The 23,519-nt window shown below is 33.3% G+C and overlaps 2 protein-coding genes across 3 annotated transcripts in view; one reads left to right on the forward strand and one right to left on the reverse strand.

The window, feature by feature from the left end:
• The window catches only part of clos (closca), a 418,696-nt gene that overhangs the window by 312,276 nt on the left and 82,901 nt on the right, over window positions 1-23,519 (forward strand). For both annotated transcript variants that reach the window (XM_072540165.1, XM_072540166.1), the window contains one exon: window positions 23,046-23,229. In XM_072540165.1, coding sequence (XP_072396266.1) covers window positions 23,046-23,229 — 184 coding nt within the window. The remainder of the gene's footprint in view (window positions 1-23,045; window positions 23,230-23,519) is intronic.
• Window positions 1-23,519, reverse strand: part of LOC140447486 (RWD domain-containing protein 2A) — a 409,818-nt gene that overhangs the window by 293,708 nt on the left and 92,591 nt on the right. The window lies entirely within an intron of this gene.

A 23,519-nucleotide genomic window follows, 5' to 3' on the forward strand; every position in this document is an offset into this window, starting at 1 on the left:
TAAAATATTTTCCTGTTTCCGGTAAACTATACCTACTCCACATCATCAATTTAATTTGACTAAACAACAAATTCCCAATAGCTTGATCATAATCTTGCCCTTTTTAAGATTGCAAAAACCAAGTGTAGAATCTGACTCTTGTAGGCCAATCAGCTTAACATGTTCTACAAGCAAGTTAATGGAGAAATTGGTAAACCATAGACTGATGTGTATAATAAACACATTTAATCATTTAATATTGGAACAAAACGTATTTCGACCTAATTGCTCTGGGATTGAAAATTTCTTGACTTGGAAATTGACATCCAAGAAGCTCTAGATACAAAACAATCCTGCACTGCAATATTTTTTATTTAAAACAAGTATTTAAGACATGTTGAAAATTTGATGTCATCATAAAATTACATTAGTGGAATATAAGTGAAAACTGCCTTAATTTTATTAAGAACTTGTACGATAGATCATTTCGAGTAAGGGTGCATAATTCCTACTTTGAGGAACATGCTGAAGAAAATGGAACTTCAAGGCTTAGCACTTAGTTCTACGTTGTTTCTAGTACCTATACATAGTATCATTTATAATCTACCTAAACCCCTTAAAGCTGTATTATTCGCAAACGATCTTCTTTTTTACGTCAAAAGGTAAAAACATTATATCCTATTATATATATTTACGTCAAAAGGTAAAAACATTAGATACATTGCAATCAATGCTAAACCAGTTAGAAGAATTGTCAGCCAGTACTGGTTTCGAATTTTCAGTACCAAAACTTCGGCAGTATTCTTCACCAAAAAACCTCCACATGTCTATCCAACATTGAAGTTGTATAACTTCACAGTGGCATTTAAACCCTCCATAAAATTTCTAGGCATGTGGTTTGATCAAAGACTCTTAAAACCACCATAAAAGCAGATCTAAACACTGTTAAGAGATCCTTTAAGAAATGGGGCCTACAACTAAACCCATCGAACACTGAAGTAACAGCTTTCCATCTTAACAACCACAAGGCAAATTACAGACTAAACATAGAATGCGATGGAACCATTCTAAAGCACAGTTCGAACCCAAAATACCTCGGTGTAACTCTAGATCGCACCCTAACATTTAAACAGCATTTGGAAAACACTTCAGCAAAAATAAAGACCCGCAATAACATTATTCAGAGATTAGCAAATATATCATGGGGGTCTAATGCAGAGGTCATCAGAACGAGCGCGCTGTCCTTAGTATATCCTACTGCAGAATATTGCGCTCCTGTCTGGCTAAAGAGTCATCACACAAACGTCATAGATACCCAGTTAAACCAAACAATAAGGCACATACCGAGAACTATAAAGCCCACACCAACCCAATGGCTTTCAGTTTTAAGCAACATCGCTCCACCAGCAACAAAACGAATAACCCCACTTAACACCCTAGTTCAAAAATGCCAACAAAACCAAGCAGTACCGATAAATACAGACATCGCTGAGCTAGACCAAAGAGAGTTAAGACTGAAATCCAGACATCCACCTACTAGAACTGCTACAAGATTGGCTGATTTCACTATTGAGGAGCACTGGATGGGCGAGTGGAATCCAGATATCAGAAATGCTAATCCCATAGAAAACCTTACAATTAAACCAACCAGACGGCTTTTCTCTTCCTCGTCGTGAATGGTGCAACCTTAATAGAATACGTGTTGGTCATGAAGTTTGTAACAAGTCTCTGAACAAGTGGGGCATAAATGCCAGTCCGGGATGTGACAAATGCAGCGCTGTTAAACAAACAATTAACCACATCGTCTTCGAGTGCCCAGCCACCAAGTTCGTTGGCAGTCTTCAAGAAATCCAGCAACTCACTCCCAAGGCAAGAGATTGGCTTCGAGGCTGTAACCTTGGACTTTAATATTTTTTATTTTATATGTTCTATGTTTGTGTTTTCTTATTTATTATTATTATCATTATTTTTTTAATGTAAAACTGCAATGTGTAAAAGTTCATACGAATATATATAGACTGTCCTCAGTCAGTCGAATATCATAAAATACTAAACTTATTAAAAAAACGGCTAATAGAAATTGGAGATCAGATTGCAACAATTGCTCTTGGAGCATTCCGGCCAACTCCTATCGAAAGATTACCCAGTGAAGCCGGTGAGCCACCCCTACTTTACCGAAAAATGTATTTCAACTTATTCTACCATATACTCAGCAGAACTTTTCGCATTGTTCAAAGCCCTATAATACATTAATACCAAAAACATCTTCTATAGTGTCATTCTTTCCCTATAAAAAATTGATATCCTATAGAAAAATCTATACTCTAAATATCCCATAGAGAAAATGATAAAATTGTGAACTTCAGCTGTGAAGGCTTCAATGTGAAGGCCCAACAAAAACTCCTATTACACAGTAGACTATTAGAACAGTAAACTTCTTGTAGATACCTTGCCACATTGGTATCGAAGACAATGAATTAGCAGATGTAAGTGGTCGCGATGCTATGGGTAACGACGAATCATAGGTTGAATATCGGAATGTGGCAAGTCATTTAAAAAATAAAATGTACAATCAATTCATTCTACCACCTAGAATAAGAAGGTAGAATAAATTGATTGTGAGTAAGTATTCTCTTATTTCTTTTTACATAAATAAATTGAAGTTTTTGAGGGTTCCCATAACAGCTGAATAGTACCAAATTATTAAGAGTATTCACACTGTTTTTCCAATATGTATAAAATCTACAAATTGTAAAAAAGACGTCTCCGTGCACATATTTATGAATTAGTAGACACTCGCAATAAATATCTAGCGTTTATATCTTAATTGCACCGGAACTTAAACAATTCGGTCGGCGTATTTTGTAATCAGTTCATGCTACAGCTATTCCCGATTGGAACATGCAGATACGATACCCCCAATAACTCCTCTTTCGCTGCGAGCGAACGGCGTGGGCTGTGGAGCCGCTAAAGCCCGAAATTCAATATTTTTTACTATAAATATGTCGAAACACCGGGAGCAATTATGGAACGGGAGGTGTTCTAATTGTGCAACTAGAGCTTCTCTAGTGGGTTAGTTGTAATTGCTTTTGTGCGGTTCGGAAATTAATTTTTTCTTGTTGTTTCCATGTCGGTTTTTAAGCGGGCAATAAAAGAAGCTACAATTTACATTCCACATATTTATTGATTGCCCTCATTTTATAAAAACAAAAGATTAAAAAAATGCAATATATATTAAAACGTTAGTAGGTGTCGGAGGGGTTGTTCTGTTGGCAAGAGCAAACAATTAAAATCTTCGGTACATGCCGAACTTATAGTGACGTATGAATCATAGCTGATCTAAAGAGTCAGTCAACTCTTCCAACGCATTCTACCTCCTACGGCCACGAAGATATAAGTCGCCTGATCCCCAGCAATATATGGCGTGTTATAAGACGTTATATAGCAGTACGAGGAGGGCAAAAGGCGGGTTTCGGCGCCTAATAATCATCGGAACATACCAACGTACCCTTACCAACCCGCACTGATGCAGCGTGGTAAGGTATGCTTTATAACCCCTAAAATGAAAAACACACTTAAATCATGGCCCTCATTCTCCGTAGGCCCAAATGGACCTGAACAAAGTATCTTTCGGGATCAAGCCAGGAGTGCAAAGAGAACGAAGAATATGGGGAGTGTAAACCGCTACCCATATAAAACAACAACGCTTCATATAGCAACATATAGTGCAGCTCGCTAGCAAATCAATCCAGACTTTTCAGTAGAAATGGAAAGAGAAACTGAAAATACAAAATGAGATGGCACAGGCGACATTGGATTCCCAATCAACAAAATGGAAAAAAAGATTAATATAAATAACTAGTATCTCGGATAGCTTAACTTTACAACTATCAATACAAATTATACAAATATACACTCCATTTATTGTGAAGATTGCCTCCTAATGAAGAAATAGAGGAACACTATAGTAACATAACTAAAGCATTAAATAAGTTTTTGTTACTTCAAGTATTTACTTGGTGACTTCCATGCCAGTGGGAATGAGAAACGACAACAACCAAGTCATGGGAAAGTATGGAATCGGTGAGAGAAATGAAAGGGAAGAAAGACTGGCTCAGTTTATATACTACCAACACATGCCTTTTGCAAATACATTCTTTAAGTAAAAATCGAACAGAAAATAGGCTTAAGTAGCACCAAATGGAATCACTAAGAACGAAATTAACTTCATTCTAACCAACAAGATTACTACAATAAAGGATGTATGTCAGTGTAATAAATAAATTTCAAATAGGCAGCAACCATAGACTAATCAGAGCAAAAATTTTCCTAGATCTGAAACTAGAAAAAATAAAATTAATCACAAAACCAACATTAACCGGTATAAATATTAACAATCTAAGAAAATTCAGATGTAACCGCAACAACTAAAGGAACATAGCTATTTTAAATGTATAATAAAACCAAAATAACGCTAAAACAAAGAAAGGAAATGTATGTAAGTAGCAACATACAGACAAAACAATACACAGAACTTTGTAAGACAATAAGAAAGACACAAGAAAATACTCTTACTGCAACTCTAGAAAATATATTCAGAAAAATGAACTAGCAGAACAAAGGCCTATTCTCAGCCCTACCTCAGCCATCCAAGATTTGCAGACGTCATTGTTCTGATTGGTAATAATCCGCCAGAACTGCAAGAACTTATAAGCGACCTAAATCATGCTAGCATGAAGTTGGCATAAAAATGAGTTTAAAAAAAAACAAAAACCATGTACAAAGAGCTAGTGGATCTCCAAGATGTAATAATAAACAACACTGTACTTGAGACAGCAGACGAGTAGATAACTATGTATATCTGCCACATTCCTGCCAGTTTTTAACGGAACATAGGATTTTTAATACAATTACTGAGATTCCCTGATTTGCAATTACTCAGTGTAAATTTGAATACAACGTCGCGATGTTTTATAATTAATATATTTATTCCACTGGATTGCTGCTCTTTCACGATTTTTAGGGGCGTATTTGGCACGTTTGCGCCGACAGTGTACCGTCTACCGCTATTTTCCTGAAATTCCATTTGGAATATTCGGAATTCTGTATTTTTGTGCAGATAATAATGTTTTATTAACAACAATTTTGTTTGTGTCCATTAGGTATTATCTGAATTGGTTAATTCATACTTTAATACAATTATTATTCCAAAAACTGTTTATAATTTAAAATTTAAAAGGGTGTATATTATGATATAATCGAAATCTACCGATTTTTGCCGAAGGTATCTACCGATTTAGCAACAGTCTCAAGGATCATCACTGGCCGAGCAAATCAAATAACTTTGCTTCTCATTATAACACCATAAGCTGAAATTAAAGTAGTGTTTCTAACCATGTATACAAACGAAGAAAAAGTACAAATTTTAAAATGGTATTTTGGGAGTAACTCGTACCTGACATTAAAAAATTTGAATCATTTGGTTGAGTACAAAACTGTCGAAAATGTACGGATTTACCACGAGAGAAAATAATCAACGAAGTTCGGCAAAATAAGGAAATTGGTGTTTGTAGTGTTGCTGAAACTATTGATCCTTGTTCAAGCAATACTATTGCTGAAGAATATTTTCAAAACGAAATAGTTACCGATACTTTAAAGTTTCAACTACTCAAGAGTTATTAGCCGAGGACAACTTCAAACGCATGGAATTTTGTGAACTCATGATGAATAAACAAAATGAAAATGAACGTATTTTAAAAAATATTTTGTGAATCTACATTTTCTTTACATCGGAAACACAATCCTTCTGTCGTACGATATTGGTCTCGGCATAATAAACACTTGAGTATTCTAGTACGAACACAACATCCCCAAAAATTTAATGTTTGGACAGGTAATTTGGGGGACTATATCGACGGTCCATTTTTATTGATGGAAATTTAACGGGAAATAAATATTTAGAATTTTTGCAAAATCAAATTATTCCAGCAGTTCAATTACTTCCTGTTGACTTTGACGATATTTAGATTCAGCAAGACGGCTGAAGAGAAAGCCAATGAATATCACCTGAACTTATATATTGGCTTCGTTGATTATGAAAAGGCATTCGACTTCATAGAACTTTGGGCAATAGAGAGATATGAACAACTGCAGGATAGAATCCCGATACAGAATGCTCATACTCAATATTTACAAGAAAGCTACAATGAAAATACAAATTGATGCGAAAACCAAAGCTATACCAATCAACAGAGGAGTTCGTCAGGGAGATGTTATCTCACCAAAGCTATTCACACTTGGACTTGAAGACGTGTTCAAAGACATTAACTGGGCAGATAAGGGAGTAAATGTTAATTGAAGAAAACTGAGTCATTTAAGATACGCTGATGACATTGTAATATTCGCTACAAGTTTCGAAGAACTATAGACCATGAGGACGCAACTATTTCAAGCTTCGGAAAAAGTAGGTCTTAAGATGAACTTGGAAAGAACAAAAATAATGACAAATACACCGAACAATCGAGAAATAACATTGAACGACATAAATTTAAAAACAGTAAGCGAATACATCTACCTGGGACAGATAATGAAAAATAACAAAGAAAATCAAACTGCCGAAATTGCCAGAAGAATAGGGTTAGCGTGAGCAGGAATTGGAAAACTAAGTTGGATCTTGAAAAGCACTAAAATAGAACGGTATTTGAAAACCAGAATTTACGATCAGTGTATCCTCCCTATACTCACGTATGGTTCACAGACGTGGACACTCACGAAGTACAATATGGATAAAATAGTAAAAGCACAAAGAGCGATGGAATGATCAATGCTCGGAGACTTATAGACCAAAAAACAAACAAATGGATTAGAAGCAAAACCAAAGTAAAAGACGCAGGAGAACATGATGAAAAATTAGAATGGAGCTTCGCAGGACACAATGTCCGACTGAAGGATAAGAGATGAAACCACGAAATACAACAGTGGAGGCCATGGTTAGGAAAGAGAAGAAGAGTAAGACCACAAATGGGATGGGCTAATGACATTAAGAAGATCGGAGGACACAACTGGAAGCAAGTGGCGCAAAATAGAAAACACTGGATTAATTTGGGGGAGGCCTATGTCCAAAGTTGGATTACTTAGGCTGAAGAAGACGAAGACGACTGTCCTGCTCACAATACACGAGCAGTTTGAAATTATTTAAAAACCATTTTTGGAAATAAATTAATTTCTTCTCGTGGTACGATCAAGTGGCCTCCCAGATCATCAGACTTATCCCCAAATGATTTTTTTTCTTTGGGGATATTTGAACGCAAGTGTCTATCTATATATAATATAATATCTCAGGGATATGAGAGTATCTTTGTACAACAGATTTTGCTCTGCAGAAAGAGGTGAAATATATGAACCTCTATTACGTTGAATTTTTGTTTTTAATATTATTATTATTATGTTATTTTTGAAATTCTTTTTTATTTTAATTTTTAGAAATTTTTTCCAATAAAATATAACAATTTTTTTTGTAAAATAATATTTTAATTCCATATCTACGTCAAATTGTACGTTTTTGGCAAATTGACATGTACCTCTTTTCCGTTTTTACACTGGCGGCTCGCGGCTGGATTTAATTATAAGATGATCGTTTGCATTTGGTAACGTGTGCAGCAGTAATAGAATATCGACTGGAGAAGGAGTCCAGTTGAACAAATGAATTAATTACATATAAAACATTGCGACGTTATATTGAAATTTACACTGATTATTCACTGATTAGCAAATCAGCTAATCATTGAATTGTTATAAAAATCCTATGTTCTATAAAATAAATTCAAAATCTGTATACAATACATATCTGTGTCTCCTTACTCCCAGAAATCAGCAGAAGAATGAAACTGGCTTCAGCATCTTTTGGTAGAAATGCAGTTATATTCAAATCAACGATTTTTAAAGGTCAATCAAGCAATGCATGCTATACACATAACCAAACTTATAAGGAATCACCATGTATTTTAAACCATTATTTCTTTCTTTAAAAAAAAACTTGTTATTGTTGCGAAGAATAAAGGTTTTTATTGAAAATAAACAAACCAATAAAAAATCAGATCACACAGCCCGGCATATATTATTTGTTTTAGTTGTAAATTGAACAAAAATAAGTAAAGTAACTTTCGCTCTCATAAACTAAAATATGCCTAATGTGGGTTTAACCGAATTATTATTGTTCTTGCGGAGCATGGAATGTCTCAAAGAGAAATAGCTACAATGGTAGGCGTAACACAGGGCGTTATGTTAAAAACCTAGGGCTAGGTAGCAGAAGTTAGAAAGGCTTAAGAAGAGACCAAGATGAAGTAGCCAAAAAGTAACAACGGCTTGCCACGTTCATTTTATTGTCCAAGTAGCTAGAAGAGACCCAACAATTTCTCACCCGCAACTCCAAAAGCAGCTTTTGGAAGGTACAAATTTAAGTCTTTCAGTTAAAACAATAAGAAGACTTTGTGCCTAAGGACTATATAGCCGTGGACAGTTACGGGTTCCCGAGTTAACCAGGCAGCCTAAAATTGATCGCAATACCAAAACTGGAACATTGAAAATTGGCAAAATGTACTATTTTTAGACGAAGACAAAATTTGTGTAAAATCATATGACCGATGAATTTGTGAACTTAGACGGCGAAAAAGACAAGCAAGAACGGAAACATCCATTTCTATTCACATATATAAAGGAGGAAGTGTTATGTTTTGGGGAAGTAATATGGTCGGTGAAAAAACTCCTTTAATTTACATTCAACCAACTTTATTAGCTCGCAGGTATATTCATTTGGTTCTAGAACCTGTAGTTAGACTCTGAAAAAGTGCAGTACAAAAAAATTTAATTTTCATGCATGATAATGCACCTCCACATACCAGCAGAGTCACTACAGACTTCCTTGAAGCATAAGATATCACTATTCTGTGGTGGCCTGCTTGCTCGCCCGACCTTAACCCTATAGAGCATTTGTGAGATATGCTTAAAAAAAGAATTATACCTCGCCGGGACAATCCACAAAACACCGTAGAGCTAGTATAAGCTGCTCTTGAAGAAAAGAAACAACTTATCACAATAAAATATTGACAATTAGTTTGGGAGCATGCCCACGCGAATTGGAGCTTGAATAAAGCCTAGGGTTACTAACACCGACTACTAAATAAAACATAAATAAACACAACTAAATAAGAACAACTTAAACATCATTCCGTACATCGAAATTTTGTATGTTATTGATTTTAAAATAAATAAATATTCTTTGACTTTGTAAGTTGTTTTTTTTTTTATCAAGGATCACAGGTTTTCGAAAGACGGATTCTTAGTGGACGGAGTCCAAACTCTCCGAAAGTCAAAAAAGCGATGAGCGGATAAGCAAATCCAAATCTAAGGCGATGTCGATTATTTTCATCGGTGTACGTGAATGAATACCGCGAAGTCAGAATCTCTGAAACTTAAACTTAGCTTGTATTTCTGGGACTCCTTGCAGATACTGAAGCGTTTAACTAATGAAGACAAAAATATAACCTAACAGAAAACGTAACTAGCGATGTCTGAAAATTATCTGAAAAAAAAAAAAATGGATTCCAGAGGTTCAGAATAGAGCTAGAATAGATACAAACAGTTAAATGGCGAATATGTGGACGGAAAATGCCGAATAAAGAACGAGAAACAGATTAAAAAAACCCATATATTTAATAAAACTCATACAATGTATAACACAATATACAATTCTTATGGAGTTAGTTTATATAACTATAATACCCTAAATGACCAGAACGTAAAGGAATTGTAACATTACATTCGCTACCTATAAAGTGAACAAGTAGAAAACCAAATTTTAACAAAATTTCACCCAGACAAACATGAGCTCCAGTTTGCAGTTACTTTCTCGTTAAATTGGCAAAAGGCAATGTAGTTATGTGCGATATAACATTGTATAGAATGCATTTAGGCTTGGGTTTAAACAACAAATAGGGTAAGGCACTAGTTTTATTACGATAATGTCGGAAATTTACATGCAGTTGTGACCTTTGTGGAAAATAATTTTAATAATTCTACGATTGGGAAATATCCATAAATAAAAAATTGCAAATACCGTATTTGAACGTCTAAGTCTTCAAAACAAAAGGTTTTTTTACACATCACTGAACAAGTAACGTTCATAACATACTGATGACGCAGCTAACAAGGAATTTTCGTTAACTGATGAAGTTAATCTGGATAAATAAAGTACACGAATCCACGTTGTAACTAGGTATGAAAAACAATAGACTACACTTCTTTGGTAGATAACTTTCAGGAAAGCGTCAGGTAAAGGATTGGCTAAAGATGGTATAAGCCAGTTTGGTGAAGAACTTTATTCTAAATGAGAAATTTTCGGTGATGGCTGTCACCTTCATCAGCACCTAAATGGAAAACTTATTTATTATGTGGTGAAAGTCATCATCTAAAACTTACATTGAAAATGTTCAGTTAGTCCTTGCAGTGAACGATGTCATAAAATATGTTAAAAAATCATTTAAAATTTTAAATAAAAACATTACAACATAAAAGGGTATTTTTACAAATACAACACAAAAACATCTAAAAAATAACAAAAACTGCAACTTTATGTCAAAGGCGCCTCAAAGGGAAGAAGTAGAATAGAAGAATTCTTCTTCTCTTTTGTTGAAAATCTTGCTATCTTCTGTCAATATCTCGACGTCATATGTAACAAGGTTATATTTATATTTACACCTCATGCAGTAACATAAAACCGCCAGTTGGAACAAAACTTAAAAAAAAATACAATCAGCTGGGAAATGAAATCTGTTCTCAAGTACAGGTAGGTCATCTGTGTATGTTATAATAAGTTATCTCCATATTCCAGTCTGTTACGTCTTGTCAAGTCTTTTTGAAGCAAAAATGAGTAAATACAACTTAAGTTCCACATCTTTCTTACAGTTCATAGAAGAGCTACAGTTATGGATGTAGCATATTCATATGAAATTTCTCTTGAATTGGTTTCAACCTTTTTTAGTACTTCCACATTGTCATAGTTGGCAATGTGTCCAGCATTCTTAATGTGTTGGCTAAAAGCTGTACTTTTAGGTTTCCTCACAACATCAATCTTGTGCAAAGCTATTATTTTTGATAGTTTCTGGCTGGTTGAACCGACATTCACTTCCGAACAGGAACCACATGGAATAGAATACACTACATCGAAATTATCCAGTTTTTTAACTCTTTCTGTCAGATGACGATGTCTCTGTATGAGCTATAGATGGCAACTCTGTGTGGCCTCTAGATGACCCAGAGAGATGTCATCTAGAGCAACCCAGAAATTTTGAGTCTTACATTGCCTGAAAGGTATTAAAATCTTTAACATTACACCATCTAATTAACAAAGATGTAATAAATACTCAATTTGGCACCAGTTTAAGGATTTTTTCCCACATATTTAGTGGCTAGACTCATGTACACCTGAGAAATGCACTGATGATGGACTCTTGTTAGTCCAAAAAAGCCAATTATAATGCGTGCAACATAATTTTGATAAGAAGGTACCCAATTAAAAAAGAAGTATCTAATATTACAAAAGGAGACTAAAAGAAAAGAATCACCAAAGTGTTCAAAGTTAAAGAATACTATAAGAAGATTGAGCACTTTCACATTAATGGTGTAAATAAATTTACTATTGAATTGAATGATAATAGTTTCGCAAAAAATAAATATCTCCGCTCAATATATACTCCAAATAAGATACTGCCGTCATCTTGTTATTGTTATATTCGAAAATATTTTCTATTTTTAGTTATTATTTATTTAGGAAAATGCTTTGAGAACCATATTGATTTCTTTTTGAAGAGTATTTGTAAAGACCCGGTATATTTTACCCTTACGACCTGATTACTTCAACTAAAATTTCTGTATATAAAAGTAATAACAGTGCAGTATGTTCCCGTATAGCTTTCCACTTTCCGTTACCGGTATTTTCGCTTCAGCATCACCTTACCGAACGGTCTTATCCCCTTTATCACAGCAATCCTATTATAGCGTGACGTCTATGCCATGTAACGTTTGCAATATCCTCCAACCAACTGTAGTATAGCTTGCAGTGCAGGGGAGTCGTGGTAGGTAATATTCACCTAATGGTAACGTTGAAAGCAGAACTTTCCTAATTAATGTTCGGCAGCACATTATTGTTAAGTAGGCTGTTGTGGTGCAATAAAAGCGCAAACTAAACATCTAAGGCTTTCTCTACCGGACGGTGGTTCCCCTCTACCGGAACGACTCTATATTTAGTGTGTGTGTTTCTGGTAATCGAATTTTGGACCGATATCATCCATTATTGTCTAATGGATACAATCTACAGTTAAGTACAGCAATTTATATGTTGTATCCAATAAGGCAAGGAGAACGTAAGGGAGGTATATGTAGCAATATCGAAAAAGGTAGAAATAAGCGACAGATATGGATAATTAAAATTTCAACACCATCGGTCAAATAGTTTAAAAGTTATTTTATTTGTTTATCCCAAATTAAATTGTGTTGCAACAATATAAGTCAAAAAATAATACGATTACAGTAATTCTACAGGTAGCTTATGAAAGAAGAAAATTAGTTCTACCAACATTATAAAAAACAAAATGAAGAAAATCAATTTTAAATACTGCAAAATAATTGTGCCAAATCATGTCGATTGTTTGCTTATAAACAATTAGGATAACCTTTTAACTATTGCTTGCTGAAAAATTATTTTTTCGTATTTCGAAAGCTTGTATTTTTTCATAAATTTAAAAAAGAAAAAGGTGCCCTAGGGCAATTTGGAACGAAGTTAGTCCTCTTTTTTAAATAGTTCACATCAGCTTTATTTATAAAAATTAAGAAATCTCATTAGCGTCATTTTAAAGAACCTACTTTAAAGTTTTAATGTGTCAAATTAAAAAAGCTTTATAATGTGGTCCGCACAAATGACTGGCTTTAAAACTCACGGGAGCGATGGAGGAGGAAGCAACTGTTTCGACAGATGTGGAAAGCAGCGCAAAAGTGTATAGGAAGAGAGCATATAAAAAGACGGCAAGACCGGTTCGATGAAGAATGCAGGAATGTCTTGGCAAGAAGAAACAGGGCAAAACTACAAAGATATAAAGAAAATACTCAAAATGCGCTCGAAAACTATGTGGCAAGAAGAAGGGAAGTGAAAAGAATTTGCAGAAAAAAGAAAAGAGAACAGCTAAAAAAGCAATTGAAATACATAGAAAAAGCCTAAATGAACAGAGAGGTAAAGATTTTTTACCAAGAAGTTAAGAATTTCATAGAAACTACAAAGAATAATCAACAGTATTGCAGAATCAAAGAAGGCTTACTTCTAAGGACCGTTAAGCTAGCGGGAACAAATGAGCGGAATCCAATGTAACTTACGTAATATTTTTTTACCAATTTTCACTAATTTATTACGTTATACCCTCGTATTCGTTACCCCCTCCCTTTTCCGACGATAGAGATAATTCATGATGTCGTGGACCTGACGTAATTATTTAGTGACGTCGATCTACGAATGAAACAATGAAATCAGGCATTGCTAAAAACATGCAGTTCTCTTCAGTGCGTTATCGTAGCGAGACAGAGACAAACTAGTTTTTACGTTAGTGAAATAGCTTTAATATTTTTAGTTTTTTTTTCGCAAACAATCGTTTTTGATATTTTATCATTTTTTGGATCATTCTGAATAAAAAAGATTAATTGTAATTTTTCTCTACAGTTAATTGCTTTTCAACCTATAAACAAGTTAAAACTGAAAAAAAAACGAAAAATTATGATTGAAGGTTCAAAAACACACAATTATTTATGAATTTACTAAACCTTGTTCTATCAGTTTCCTATACTTTAGTTTGGGCTTATTTAATTTAAAAAAATTGTTTTTAGTTGGTTGAGTCCCTTATCGCAACCTAAAAATGGATTTATATAAAACTGTTAAATAAATTAGGACCACTTTTTGGATGAGCGACCTCTTGTATAAACATATTTTGCTGAATTTAAAACCAGAGTTGTTGTACACAGTCCTGAATAATATAAACGATAAAGAAGAGACAATAACTTAATCATGAAAAAGCAATATAATAACACACTACCTTTCCTGGATGTTTTAATCTCTAAGAATAGATACTGAATATGAGGCTCAGGTGCATAGAAAATCAACACACACCAACAGATATTTAAATTAAAAATCAAATCACAATATCAATGTTAAAAAGGGAATCATTAATCCTTATACGATAGAGCCAAAATTGCTTGTTCTAACGAAAATTCGTTATTGGAGAAAAAACATTTGTTTTTTCAATTCCTTTCAAAAGAAATTTTCAACAATCGACCAAATAGAACAGGGACAACTTAGAACGAGATCCTATAGCATACACAAGGAATATTACGAGGAAAGTAATAATACCATACATAAAAGGATTGTCAGAAAAACTTAAGAGATAGGCAATAAATTCAACATTTCAACAACATTCAAAACAACAAACTCATAGAGATCTATTTTATCTAAAACTAAACGTAACAATGAACAAGAAAGGACAAAGAATTGCATTTATAAAATACCTTGTGAATGCGATCAGTGTTATTTAGGTGAAACATCAAGACCATTCAATGTTAGAAAAAGTGAACATCAATCTTATGTTAAAAATAGATAATTTGATAGATCTCAAATATGTAAACACGCATGGGATAATGAACATAAAGTTCAATGAAATGACTCAGTCTAGTAAAGTATAGTCCTAAAAGAAACATATCGTAAAAAGAAAAAATCAAAGAAGCGACTCTAATTATGCTAAATGAGATTAATTGTGTCGCAAATTTCTCGGCAGAACGCAGTAGGATCTGGTTACCCATATTGAAATAGGAAGTTAAAAGGAAAATACCACTATTAGTAAGTCAGTAACATATCGTGGATACATCATTTGCGTTTTTTAAATAACATACATATAAAATTTGATGTTTATTGAGAGTAAAAATTGAAACGTTAATAGTCGTCAATAAACATCAAAAGTCAACTTATTTTAAACTTTAATTGTGGCTTATTTTCATTAAAATAGTAATTACTTTAAAATGCCACAAGAAAATAGCTTCAGAATAATAATTCAATTAATTATTATTTGTCCAATTTAATTATTATATAAACTAAATACATTGTTTAAAAATAATAATTTTTATATAAATAAACGACAAGTGGCATAAAAATTTAAACATATGATCCAATATTGTTATTCATTGGATGATAATTATGACGTTTAAATTTTGACAATCGTTACTCATTGAATCTCTTATTGAGAAATATTCTTTTAATTGTTCTCCTTTAATGTCTGTATTTTGTTAGTTATTTTTCATGCAGATTTGAATTTAAACCTGATTATAATGAATAGATGATAACTAGAAACCAATTAATCGAGAAAAGTGAATCGAATTCTTGTGGTGCTAGTGATATGTGACGCTCGCCTCTGCATTTTACTATAGGGAGAAAGTAATACAACGCCAATATAGAAGCTTCGCTTCAAAAATAATTTTCCTGCAGGAAATAAATTGAATTACTGTAACTTCATTATTTTGTGACTTATATTGTTCCAAATAATTTAATTAGGTATAAACAAATAAAAACTATTTGACCAATCGCTTTGAAATTTTGGTCATATTTTAAGCACCATAAAACAAAAAATTACATGGAAGATGAAGGTTTTGAGTTCATTTTTAAAAAAGTTATTAACATTTATAAAATACCGAAATTTCTGACTTTATTTTGCAACTTTCTAAACAACAAATAGGGACAGTAACATTTAAAAAACGCCATTTTGAAAGTTTTTATATGACTTATAAGTTTCTTACTCTCAAATTTGTTTCAAATTCTTCACTTTTTGCTGATAGACAAAAAAAGCAAAAATTAACCGTTTTTTGACCTTAATTTGTTAATTAAGTCCAAAAAATCTACTGCAGTAAACATACAGCTTTTTGTTAAAGGGGTTCGTACTACTCAAAACAACTGTCGTTTGTCTGGAGGGATTTTTGTCATGAGAAATTTGCCTGAGCTATAAATGCTGGGTGTCTCATAATGGTTTTAAAGAAATAAAACAAACATTCAAATCATTGTAGAACAATTTTAATACACTTGATACGTTAAAATGCTGGCCGTCTTCTTCATAGCAGGCTTTTAGTCTAGAGCGCAAGCTGCGGAAAACTCGCTGGCACATCTGAATGAGTATGTCACGTAGAGCATTGGTACTGCGGTCTTTCAGTTGCGGGATCGTGTCTGGTACTGAATCGATGTAGACGATACTCTTTAGGTACCCCCATAGAAAAAATCTAAGGGGGTCAGGTCTGGGGATCGTGGAGGAAACGGAATATCTCCATTAATGGAAATAACCGTTCCAGGAAACAGTTCTGTAACTGCGTTGATCGACATTGCTGCAGTATGTGCCGTGGCAACATCTCGTTAAAACCCCGTTCCGTTGACATCATAGCTAGGGAACTGTAGCAAGGATTGGCGTAAAAAATTATGAATCATGGTGAAGTAGCGAGCACTGGCGCTGTTCACAGTAACCGTACGTCCTGCACCATCTTCAAAAAAGTATGGCCCGATTATGCCTCAGGTGGACATGACACACCATACGGTCTCTTGGAGTATAATTGTCGTTGATGTTTTTGCCGCGAATTATCTTGGGCCCAATATCGGCAATTGTGCCTGTTCATATATCCATTAAGATGACAATGGGCTTTATCACTAAAAATAATGTTTTCGATACCACCATCATTCCAAAAATTGTTCATCATTGTCTTAGTAAGTTTTTCGTTTTAAATGGTCGTCCGGCTTCAAAAATTGACAAAGCTGAATTTTATAGGGGTGAAAGTTTAAGTCCGTCTGCAATATTCGTTGAACACTAGCGCGCGTCAATTGCAATGAGTGCGCATGTTTACGAACCGACCGTCTGGGATGGCAATTTACAGCGCACCCTGTCAATATTGTTTGGCGCTTTCGTGGTTCTAGATCTACCAGCTGGTGTGTAATTTATGACAAAAGCTATTGCTCGGTATCTTTTCACCCAATGGACAGGAGGAGTGTGACGTCACAACTGTCAATTACTTTCCAAACAAAAGTTAAAATGCCCAATCTCAAGACTTTTTAAATTCTATAAAGTTAACATTTTGCTTCCTCTGCTGCTTTTTCTTTTAAGTATAGTGTTTTTACGATAATACCATCATGATTCAGTGTTCTATTTCTACGAAATATAGTTTAAAAGTTTTAATTAAAGACATTTTAAACTTACTTTATTGATACATGCATTTTATTGCTATTTTTATAAAACAACATGCTTTATTATTTCAACCTTGTAAAATTGTTGTAATAACTATTAGAATACTTAGATATTGCAAAAAGCGGAAATATTCTATAAAAAAATGAAATATCTGAATATAAATAATGAAATATATGAAATATGAAAAAATGAAAAATACAAATTATCCACACTAAACAAGGTTTGTTTGGAAAGTGAAACTGACAGATGTCAATAAAATCTACGTCATCACTCCCGCGGTCCATTGTTCTGCCATTCTAACTGAAATCCGCATGCTCGCGCAACCTATGCAACCTATCTACACCGTCAGCTCCCTCCTACTCAGCGCAGGGCCGGCACCAGAATAATTTTAAATCTTGAATCCATTACGAGACATCCAGTATATAAAAAGTTATGATATGACAAAAATAAAAGGCCAACAGAAATTACGGAAGAAATATTTAACTTTCGATGAGAAATAAAAACAGAAATTACTTGACGTTCGATGAGAAATAAAAACAATTAATCTGTGATGGTATATTTATAGATCTGCTACTAAGGAAGAGCTTAACTATAATGGACAGAAGATAAATCTTCAGCTCCAAAAAAGACGGGAACGATGCCATTGGCAGATAAAGCCATGCCGTTGGTGTTTTGAGATGCGAAAGAAATGTTACTGCTTGACTATCTTGAAAAAATTAAAAGCATAACTATATAATAAAATACTCAAAAATAAAATAACTCAGATTAAAGTAGAGACAATAAAAAATACTAAATTATAGATCGAAAGAAGAAGTAGGATGTGACTTCAAAATTGCAGTGACCGACAAAACCAATTTAAAAGATTCTCTTTCTATATAATATCTATGAATTGTCATCAAAAGGATAATTGAATAAATATTAGAAAAAAAAATTGTTGTAAACGATTAAGCACTATTTTTAAAACAAAACAATAGAAACATATCAATTTAGCGCCTTTTTGCTTTATATTATAAAAAAAATTGCACAAAAAGGTTTATTTTCCAACACATGCGGCATTCCCTCCCCGAAAAAGATAAACGACGAAAAATAATCCACTTGCAGCGGATTTATGGCCCCACTAAGGAAGTGCATCAAGTTTGCAGAAAAACCGAACGGGTTATCAAGTGCTGGATTCATTTTGTTGGCGACATCAAGAGATTAGTTTGTTGCATAATCGTAAATGTTCTTTCCTTTGAACTATTTGGAGAGTCTCCAAATGGAAATCGCCCATTTGGAGCTATAGTCGACGTTGCCGTTAATGTGAACGGTCCAACAATTATTTTGTAACATACGTTTTGGGCGCTTATCTTTTTATTTATGTATTTTTTTTACATGCACATAGACCAGGCGAAAAGTTCGGGTTCATTCGGAAAAATATTCTTATGACATTTTTTGCATAATGACTTCCAATAGATACCCCAAAATAAGGTACAAGAGGTTGTCCAGGCGAAAAGTTGTTTTTTTAAAACAAATTGTAACAATTAACTGTTTTGGTCTGACCAATTTTTTTTTCAGATCATCCTAAACAAAATAGGTCTCTTGTAATTTTTCTGTAAACTTGATCGTTTTCTAATAATTTAAACCATTTAAAATTGAAATAAACGCAAAATTACGATTTTCAAGGCTCAAAATCACAAGTAAAAAATATTATTTGAGAATTCCCCAACGACCTTGATTCTAGTTTAATGAAATTTAATAAGTTGGGTTTTTCGGACCGTTGCTTTCACTCTCCAATTTCTCACGCCTATTTCTGACAAGTCTTGCTTTACTGCTTCTATTCCTCCGAAAATTTTTCTGAGCACCTTGCTTTCCTAGATCTCTACTTTCTTTTCTTCCTGCTGGTTCATAATCCACGTTTAACTGGCATACATCACTGTGGATCTGACTACTGTCTCATAGACTCGCAGTTTAGCTGTTCTTGACAAATTTTTTGCTTTCAGTAATGAACTTAGTGACCCTATCGACTGCTTCCCTTCTTTAATATTTTTTCTATCACTTTTTCTTCTTTTCCCGTGTTCGTTATGGTTACTCCTAAGTATTCAAATTCTGACACTTTTTCAAAACTATAGACAGTCTATGCTCCTTTTATTTTGATATATTTGTTATTATTTGTTATATCTCCTCTCATCTCCATATATAGCGTTTTTGTTTGGTTTATTATTAATCCTTATCTTTTCGCTTCTTCAAATTTCTGAAAAACTTTTTCTAAATATTTTTTCTGTTCTTGCTAGTATCACCACATCATCCGCGTACACTATGAACTGTTCCCTGCTATTAAAAATGGTCCTGTTTGTGCTCATATTTGATCTTCTTACGATTTGTTCTAATACTAGGTTGAATAAATTCGTTAATAGCAGATCCCCTTGTTTTAAACCTCTATTCACTGTGAGCTGTCTTGAAAAGCTTTCTTCCATTGTTACCCTATTTATCGTGTTCTTAAGCGTCAATTACACTAGACTTATAAGCTTTTCGGGTATTTCTAATGTTCTCTTGGCCTCATATAGCATCGTTCGATTTACGTGGTCATATGCTTGTTTAAAATCGATAAATAGCATATGTAATCCTAAGTTATGTTCTTACGTATTATTTTGCTTATTTTAGCTTATTTGATCAGTAGTTGTTCTTCCTGGTCTAAAACCTCCCTAGTCTTCGCCAATCACTTTGTTGTCATATTTTATTAATGTTTTCCTAATAATGTTTGCAAGTATTTTATAGACTACTTCTAATAGTGCTATACCTCTATAGTTTTCGCACTCCGTTTTGTCTGCTTTTTTATAGATGAGACAAATAAGAGCGGCATTCCTTTGTTTCGGCCTTTCTTCCTTTTGCCAAATTATTAGTGCCACGTGAAATATCCTTTCCTTTAATCTTTCGCCATCTTCCTTAAAAATCTAAGCTGAACTTGTACTTTTGTTATTTTTTAGGTCTCTTATTATTTCTTTGACTTCATTCAAAGTTGGTTTCTCGCACGTCCGTTCTTCATCTTCTTGACCATTCTCATTTCCCTCAAGTTCCTCTTGTTGGTCTGTATTTAATGGTCCTTCGGTTTTTTTATCTGTTTAATCTTTCTGTTGTTTCACCTAGAAATAAGCCTACTTTGTTTCTGCAATACTGTGGATTATTCTTTATAGTTTCTCTGAATTTCTTAACTTCTTGGTAGAAATTCTTTACCTCTTTGTTTATCTATGCTTTTTCTATGTTTTTCAATTGCTTTTCTCTTTCTCTTTTTTTTCTGAAAATTATTTTCCCTTCTTCTTGTCACATAATTTTCTATCGCATTTTGGGTATGTTCTTTATTTCTTTGTAGTTTTTCCCTGTTTCTTCTTGCTAAAGCATTCCTACATCCTTCATCGTACCAGTCATGCCGTCTTTCTATATGCTCTCTTTCTATAGTCTTTTCCGCTGCTTCCGACATTGCTGTCTGTATGGTCTGCCACTCTTCTTCTATATCCTGTTTGACTGGATTCTCTAGTTTTTTATTTATTTCTTCCTTTAGTCTGTTTACAACCTGCTTCTCTTGAAGGAGCTCTAATTAGTAATTTAATCTTCCTCTAACAGTTTTTGGAATTATAGGTAGTTCTTGTTTTAGTTTTGCTATTATTAGTGTATGGTCACTGTTGGTGTCTGCCCCTCTGTAACTCATGCAATCGATTATTGCTTTATCATGTTTGCTTTTAATTAGGACGTGATCTATCTGATTTTTTATTTTTCCATGTTACCTTATGAATGTCTTTGTGATCAAACCTTGTGCTAGCTATCTTCATTTTGTTCTCTGTAGCAAATTCTATTAACTTTTTCCCGTTTTTATTTGATTTTTAATGTAAACTTCGTCCCCCTGTTATTCTTCGTTATATTTCCTCTTTTCCACCTTTCGCCTTCATGTCAGCAATGATTATCTTGATATCGTATTACTGTATATTCCCTATTAGGGTGCTTAGCTTTTCTTAGAACTCTGTTTTGGTTTCTAAACCTTTCTCTTTAGTGGGCGCATGTACATTAATGATACTTATCTTCCTATACTTTTCTCTTACTCTCAAGTTACACATTCTGTCTGATATTGGTTGAAAATCTACAATTGCTTTGTTTACTTTCTCCGACACCATGAATCCCACTCCAAAATATCTCTTGGTCCCCAAACTCTTGAACAGTGTGTTCTTTGCTATTTTTATTATTTCATTTCCCAGTTATTTCATGCATCATTTCTTCGTTTCTTGCAGGGCAAGGATATCTATTGTATATTTTTCAATAATTTGGTCTAAGTTTCTTAAAGCTCCTTGCTCATAAATACCTTTCACATTTTAAGTCTCAATTTTTGTTAAGTCCTTGGATTGTTGCCTTTCTTTTGTGTTTATTTTTCCGTTTTCCATAGCCGTATTCCTTTGTCTTGCCGTTTTGGTATCATATCTCTCCGGTTGTTTTTCTTCTATAAGTCTTTTGGCAATTTTTTGGCAATTTGGTATTTTCCTTTAGGTGTAGAACAACTTCTTATAGCCTATTTTTGTCTGTTTTCTATTACTTTTTTCTGCCTTTGCTATTTTAATTATTTCTTTCTGTATTTCTTTTTCTTTTGATGTCAGATCATTAATAATGTAGATGTGATCGTTATGATGATTCAACTTACTTTACCTATTTATTGTCTCAATTTTATCCGTGGAAGTTTCTGTTTCTATGGCATAGACTGTTTCTCCTATTTTTGTTGCGTTCCTAAGTTTTATTTGCGTCTACAGTTTCTGTGATATGAATGTGTTTATGCTTTCTTTTAATTTCTTTTCATCATTTGTATCTATTTTTAGACCCGATATAATCAAACTTTTCTTTTTACTTGTTTTTTCCGGTTGTTACATTCTGTCTTGTAATTGTTTCACGTCGTGTTTTAATTTTCTGTTTTCCTCCTTTATCTCTTGTAATTGTTTATTACTTTCCATTTGTTCTTTTCTTATTTGCTTTATTTCATGCATCATTTCATAACTTTTTTCCATTAGTGGTTGCATCATTTTAAACATGACATCCTCTTTCTCTTCCTCGTGTCACTTTTAGAAGCTGTAAGTTTTGTCATTTTACATCTTCTAAAATATTCATCTTTTGTCACTTCTATTTATTTTCCTATATTAATAAAACCTTTTTATTACAATAACAATTATTATTTATTATTTTAACTTAATTTAATTATAATGTAACTTTAATATAATTTATTCTAAGGCCGGCTCTGGATTTTTGTAATAAAATTATATGGCTTTTATTTTGATATCTAATTTCTTATCGGTACTAATTACTTTCTTATCTGCCAAAAAACGCATAGGAATGTCTAAGCGGGTCAACCCGTGGACTTAAAACATCTGCCAAAACCAGTTTTTAATCTTTCACACAATTATTTATTTGCTCAAAACTGATTAAAATCATTTAAGTAGCTCTATCTTACTTGTCTCATGATATTGCCTTTATTCACATTTCCTTTTATATCGAATAAAATAAATTATTAGAAAAATTTTAACAACTAATAAAAAAAATGTTTAATTTATTAATATGATAATTGACGATTTACAAAGTGGAAACCAAAACGTCGAAATAAACTTATTTTAAAGTAAAATTGTGGCTTTTCTCAATAAAAATAGTACATTAGATTTATTTTTTTCGGTAATACTCATATTAATATATCAAATAGCGATACCTCCTCGTAAAAACTCCATATTCAATAGAAAAATGATGCATATTTTATCGTTTTAGCCTGATAGGTACCTTCAACGGTGAAACCTTAGATAGGCACACCATAATGATGAGGAACACGGATCAGAACATCACAGGAATAAAGATTTTCACCCCCAGTAAAAATGAGGAAATTTATTTCAAAGGTTTGAAAGTGAAAGGTCTTGTAAATGGTGAAGACTTCGAGAAACTGATTCATAATCAGGTAAGTTTATATTTATTTCTAACTAAAAAGTCTTCTTCTTCACTCCAGGGTTAGTTTCAGATGTTTATGTTTTTAATACACAATGAAATTTATTAATCGCTACTGATTTAGCGCAACATCAGTAGCAATATTGGATTACGAATGATAAACTTAGCGTAGCACTCAATATGACAGTCGCTAGCACCTATTTTGAACACAAGAACATACACATGGTAACCTGGACCGCTTCTGATGAAAAAACAGCGAGTCAGATTAATCACATCTTAATAGATTCAAAGCATGGAACAGAC

The sequence above is a fragment of the Diabrotica undecimpunctata genome, chromosome 8 (genome assembly GCF_040954645.1).
Source record: "Diabrotica undecimpunctata isolate CICGRU chromosome 8, icDiaUnde3, whole genome shotgun sequence".
In the NCBI taxonomy this organism is placed as follows: Eukaryota; Metazoa; Arthropoda; class Insecta; order Coleoptera; family Chrysomelidae; genus Diabrotica; species Diabrotica undecimpunctata.